Source organism: Myotis davidii, unplaced genomic scaffold, assembly GCF_000327345.1.
Source record: "Myotis davidii unplaced genomic scaffold, ASM32734v1 scaffold401, whole genome shotgun sequence".
NCBI lineage: Eukaryota > Metazoa > Chordata > Mammalia > Chiroptera > Vespertilionidae > Myotis > Myotis davidii.
The window spans coordinates 342,235-348,204 of record NW_006291020.1 but is presented as its reverse complement, the minus strand read 5'-3'; the positions used below and the strand labels follow the sequence as shown (position 1 = coordinate 348,204).

Below are 5,970 nucleotides of genomic sequence, written 5' to 3'. Positions count from 1 at the left end.
CCCCAAGCCCTGAGCCCCAGTCTAATCAGGAGGAAAACATGAGACAAATTCTAGCAGCAGAGCATCCTATCATATACCTGACCAGTTCTCTTCAAAATGGCCAAGGTCGTAAAAGCAAGGAAGGTCTGAGAAACTGCATTTAAAGTGCTACTCAAGGTTTTTTAAAATAGATTTTATTTTTTGAAACAATTTTAGATTTACAGAAAAACTGGAGAGATAGTACGGAAAGTTTCTCTATGCCCTGGAGCAGTTTCCCATATTATTAGCACCATATATTAGTATGGTACATAAGTTACAGTTATGAAACCATTTTGATACATTGTAATTATTTAAAATCACACTTGTGTCACACTTCCTTAGTTTTACCTGTTGCTCTTTTTCTGTTCTGGGATTCCATCCAGTATACTACATTACATTTAATTGTCATGGTCCTATTGTGTGTATGTGTGTGTGTGTGTGTGTGTGTGTGTGTATGTGTATACACGTACATGTATTTGTATACATGGAAATGAAATTAAAAGGATACATGTTAAAATATTAATAATGGTTATTACTAGATGGCGGTCATGAATTCGTACCCTTAATATTGAAGTGATGAAATGGCACTTACCACTTTACCACTTTTAATAAGTGGTAAAGTATTATAATAAGTATTGAAATAGTGAGATAGTACGGAAAGTTTCTCTATGCCCTGGAACAGTTTCCCGTATTATTAGCGTCATATATTAGTATGGTACCTAAGTTACAGTTATGAAACCATATTGATACATTGTAATGATTTAAAGTCACACTTGTGTCACACTTCCTTAGTTTTACCTGTTGCTCTTTTTCTGTTCTGGGATTCCATCCAGTATACAACATTACATTTAGTTGTCATGGTCCTATTGTGTGTGTGTGTGTGGGGTGTGTGTGTGTGTGTGTGTGTGTATACACGTACATATATTTATACACATGGAAATGAAATTAAAAGGAAACATGTTAAAATATTAATAATGGTTCTTACTAGATGGTGGTCATCATGAAATAATAAGTATTTTTTTTCTTTATACCTTTATGTGTTTCCAAGTTTTCAGGAATAAATGTATATTCTATGATCAGAAGACAAAAGGGATGGTGTTCTTTATTTTTAAGAATACTGCTTACCACTAGGACTGCTCTCCCCTGTTACAATGGAAGGGTGGACCTCCCTTGTTTTGGGTGACTGGCAGTGTTAGAGAGTACCGGTCAGGCCCGTAGGATGCTCTTCTGCTGGAATTTGCCCGATGTTTTTCTCCTGAGTAGACTGGGGTTGTGGATTTGGGGGGCGGGGGGTCACAGAGGTAAAGTGGTAAGTGCCACATCACTTCAATATTAAGAGTACGAATTCACGACATGATTTAAGATTGTTGCTATTGACTTTGGTCACCTGACTGAAGTAGTTAGTGTTCGTGCAGTTTCTCCATTGTAAAGTTACTACCCTACCCTTTCAAAAACTATACGTTTTGGACAAAATTCCCCATACACAGCCAACACTTAAGGAGAGGGGAGTTCTACCCTCTGTCTTTAGGGGAGTCTACACAGTGGATTTGGAATTCTGAATGAGAGATGTTTTTTCTCCCCCGTGAATTGATTTAATCAGTCATTTATTTATACTAGTGTGAACTCCTGGGTATTTAGTTTATGCTTCGGGGTAATAATCCAATATTATTCTATGTTATTGTTTAAATTGTTCCGGCTTTGGCCATTGGGAGCTCTTTCACTTGACGCATATGCTCCGTTGACGTAGCCCCATCAATGTGTGGTGGTGTTTTGTTTGTTTGCTGTTGTTGTCTTAGTACTTACTGGCGCTAGAAGGTACTTCAGGCTCATGGTGTATGTTTCCTGCCCCCATCCTAGAATTAGCCATTTCTTCAAGAAGCCTTGGTTCCGTTTATTAGAAAATAGTATTAGAAACCAAGATCTGGGTGCTAGATATGTTCCTTGCTACTGGGGTATCATTTTTATAAAAAATATATTTTATTGATTTTGTACAGAGAGGAAGGGAGAGGGATAGAGAGTTAGAAACATCAATGAGAGAGAAACATCGATCAGCTGCCTCTTGCACACCCCCTACTGGGGATGTGCCCGCAACCAAGGTACATGCCCTTGACCGGAATCGAACCTGGGACCTTTGAGTCCGCAGGCTGACGCTCTAGCCACTGAGCCAAACCAGTCAGGGCTCAAGTTTCATTTTTTTAAAAATATATTTTTATTGATTTCAGAGAGGAGGGGAGAGAGAGAGCGAGATAGACACATCAGCGATGAGAGAGAATCATTCATCGGCTGCCTCCTGCACGGCCCACAATGGGGATCCAGCCCACAACCTGGGCATGTGTCAGCGCTCAGCCTCTGAACCACGCCGGGCCGGGCAAGTTTCATTTTCACTTGGTGACTTTATCCCCCATGCTAGCTGCGTCTGAGTCCCCGAAAGCCTGATGATGAAAGAGGCAGAGCTCAGTTCAGTAGCAAGAGGAGCTTTCGATTCATCACCATCAATCCCCGCGGGATGGGCCGCCATGGGGGAGAATGGACACCCTCTTTAGGAAAATACCCCCAGACGCAGAATGACTCACAGCTTACCGAGTGGAGTACTGCACGTGGGTGCTTCCAATTCTAAGTTCTGTGCTCCCAGGTGGTGTCTTAAAGATCAATTTGATTGTAACGGTTCTCCTCTCTGCCCTCCCCGCCCCCACACGCCCGCCACTGACAGAGACTGATGACTTATCCCCGTGCCCCCACAGTGCCTGTCGTATTACTTTTCTCATGGCACATTCTGAATAAACGTGTTGTTGGAATGCACTGCATTGGATTGAAGTGGGGCTTGGTTGGGTTCGGAAAGCCAGGGAGAGAAAGAATGAAAAGGTCATAGGTAGCTCTGCAGATGGTGATAAACATCAGGTTATCTGAGGGGTGCAAGGGAGTTTTATCCAAGGCTCTAATCACTTTCCCCTTTGGGCTACAGTTACACTATATTGCAGTTATCTGTCTGGTTGAGACCACGTCTCATCCGTGTTTATATTTCCAGAAATACCCTGCCTGGCTGTGCCTTCTCATTCGAAACCTGTTGAATTACACTGGCTTTTCAGGTTCCCAGGGAAAAAGATTGCGTGTCGTATACCTCCCTGGTTTCCTACCCCTTCTCCTACGCTGTTTCTCTTGTTTTTATCTTCATCAGGTGTTTCTCATCGGATCTCTGACTACCCAGGCCGCTTCCACCATGGCCAGCCGGGGCCGGGGTCGGGGCCGTGGCCAGTTGACCTTCAACATGGAGGCTGTGGGCATTGGGAAGGGGGATGCTCTGCCCCCACCCACCCTGCAGCCTTCACCACTCTTCCCCGTGAGTGTCTGCCCTCCCTGCCCAGGCCTCCCCGGTGCCCCTGGCTGCCTGTATGTGAGCTGGGAGTCTCCTGGGCCGTCATGGAACCAACCTTTCCTTGGTCCTCCCTGTCCCTGTGCACCCAGCTCCCACAGATGTTCTCCAGGCCAGGAAGTGTCTACCTGACTTCTCAGAGCCCTGGCTCCCCAACTTCCACCATCCTGTGCTGCTCCCCTTTTCTCATCTGGCCCTTTGCTCAGCAGGAGCATGGGATTGAGCTGGGGGGAGACACCCCCCTGGATTTGTGCTCCAGCATTTTCTCCCCGGACTGACCACCACCCCTGTCTCCTTAGCCCCTGGAGTTCCGCCCTGTGCCTCTGCCCTCAGGAGAGGAAGGGGAGTATGTCCTGGCGCTGAAGCAGGAGCTGCGAGGGGCCATGAGGCAGCTCCCCTACTTCATCCGGCCAGCGGTCCCCAAGAGAGGTCAGTCGGGTGCTAGTATCCCGTCCTTCGTGCCTCCCGGGGCAGTGCCTACTGGGGGCCAGCGATGCCAGGACGCTCACCATCTCAGTGGGGAGATCATAATAATCACCCCTGAATTCGAAACACTTGACAGTGTCCCCGATTGGTTTTGTGTTTTGCAATAGTCTTGGGACAGCAGGCGGTGAAGTATTGCACCCGTATAAAGGGGGGGATGTATTATAATTTTTAACCATCTGGATAGTATAGGCACCAACCAATCAGAAGGGGGGCTGGTGTTAGGCCTCGGAGGTACCCTGCTAACTAAAGGGTTACCTTTCTGGTTGGTGTATCGTGGAGAAGTCGGGGACACCAAGAGGGACTGGAGGAGGGGTGCACATGGGAGGCCTGGGATAGTGGGTATTTATTAACTGCTGTGGAAGTACAGTGTGTTCCCTAGAAGTGGAAAGGTTCCCAGGGAGCGGAAAGGCTTGTGGAGGTTAGTCCCATGAACAAGGAGCCAAGGGAATATGGGAGCCCTGGTTCCTTGTCTCCAGTACACTTTTAAAATATATATATTTTATTGATCTTTTACAGAGAGGAATAGAGAGTTAGAAACTTCAATCAGCTGCCTCCTGCACACCCCCTACTGGGGATGTGCCCACAACCAAGGTACATGCCCTTGACTGGAATCGAACCTGGGACCCTTGAGTCCGCAGGCCGACGCTCTATCCACTGAGCCACCGGTTAGGGCCCCAGTGTACTTTTTACTGTATCACTACCTCTTGATAGACTCATGCCTTTGGGTTAAGGGAGATAACAAAAAAAATCATACTTTTAGGTGGAAAGGGACAGGTTACAGACTGTTGAAGGTCCTCACTGAAGCTGACCCCTGGGCTCTGGGTGTGGGCTGAGGGAACAGACAATTCCTAAGTACTGACAGGGCTGGGCCCTGAGGAACAACCCTGGTCTAGGCCTCGGGGAGGATAAAACTTTGACCCTTGGCCTCTGACCCCTCAGATGTGGAGCGTTACTCAGACAAATATCAGATGTCAGGGCCGATTGACAGTGCCATCGACTGGAACCCTGGTAGGTGATGGGTCCTTCCATTGACTGCCCTTCTTGCAAATGCCTCCACACTGGCCGCCACCCCATCCACCCTCTTCTGTCCCCCCTGCCACCTCCTCAGTATTTACAAACTGGACCCTTCCGTATACTAGTAAACGCTCTCAGGTTCCACCTAAAAACCTGGTAACTAGCCCTCACTCCCCTGGAGGCATCCAAGCCACAGTTTCGTTCCAAGCAACTTTGACCCAACCGTTCCTTCCTCACCTTCATCCCAACCCTTATCTCTAGAACCAGCCATCATTCACAGAAGTCCCCCTCACCCCAGGCAGGGTCGGACTGACTTCTGCTTTCCCACTATTCCCAGATTGGCGACGTCTACCCCGGGAGCTAAGGATCCGAGTGCGGAAGCTACAGAAGGAGAGTGAGTGTGTCTGGAAAAAGAGGGAAAAGAGCTCTCCTCTTGCCCTCCTACTCCTACCCCTACTCCAAGCACCCAGTGTTGTTGCTGGACACCTTGGTGACCACACGAGGGCAGTAGAGTGACATGGTCTTTGCAGGAAGGTGGTAGAAATGTTGGAAGTTTGCTCTCCGATGGTTCACTTTTAAAACTATACATATATATTTTTATTGATTTCATAGAGGAAGAGAATGATAGAAACATCAATAATGAGGGAGATGCATCACTCATCTGCCTCCTGCATGCCCCCTACTAGGGATTGAACCTGCATCCCGGGCATGTGCCCTAACCAAGAATTGAACTGTGACCTCCTGGTTTATAGGTTGCCATTCAACCACTGAGCCACACCCGCCAGGCTAATGGTTCAATTTTTGATCTTTTCACCAGGGACCACCATTCTACTTCCCAAGAGACCCCCCAAGACCACAGAAGATAAAGAGGAAACGATACAGAAACTAGAGGTAGGAGGAAATGTGCATGGAGACCACCTGAGCCCCAGGTCCATGCCCTCCTTTTCGGCCCATGTGTGCCTCACTTTTTCCCTTCTGTGGGCTGAGTCTGAGTTTGTCTTCCTATTCATCTTCACGTAAGACCCCGGAGAAGGCCCTAGCCGGTGTGGCTCAGTTGGTTGGGCGCTGACCTGTGCACTGAA

The 5,970-nt window shown here is 47.5% G+C and overlaps 1 protein-coding gene across 1 annotated transcript; it reads left to right on the top strand.

Annotated features, from left to right (window-relative positions):
• Nucleotides 1-2,299: 2,299 nt before the first annotated feature.
• POLR3GL (polymerase (RNA) III (DNA directed) polypeptide G (32kD)-like) lies at nucleotides 2,300-5,958 on the top strand. The gene is made up of 5 exons (XM_006764155.2): nucleotides 2,300-3,355; nucleotides 3,688-3,817; nucleotides 4,814-4,882; nucleotides 5,226-5,282; nucleotides 5,706-5,958. Exons 1-5 carry the CDS (start codon nucleotides 2,900-2,902, stop codon nucleotides 5,906-5,908), a joined length of 915 nt encoding a protein of 304 aa, XP_006764218.1. The 5' UTR covers nucleotides 2,300-2,899; the 3' UTR covers nucleotides 5,909-5,958.
• Nucleotides 5,959-5,970: the final 12 nt, after the last annotated feature.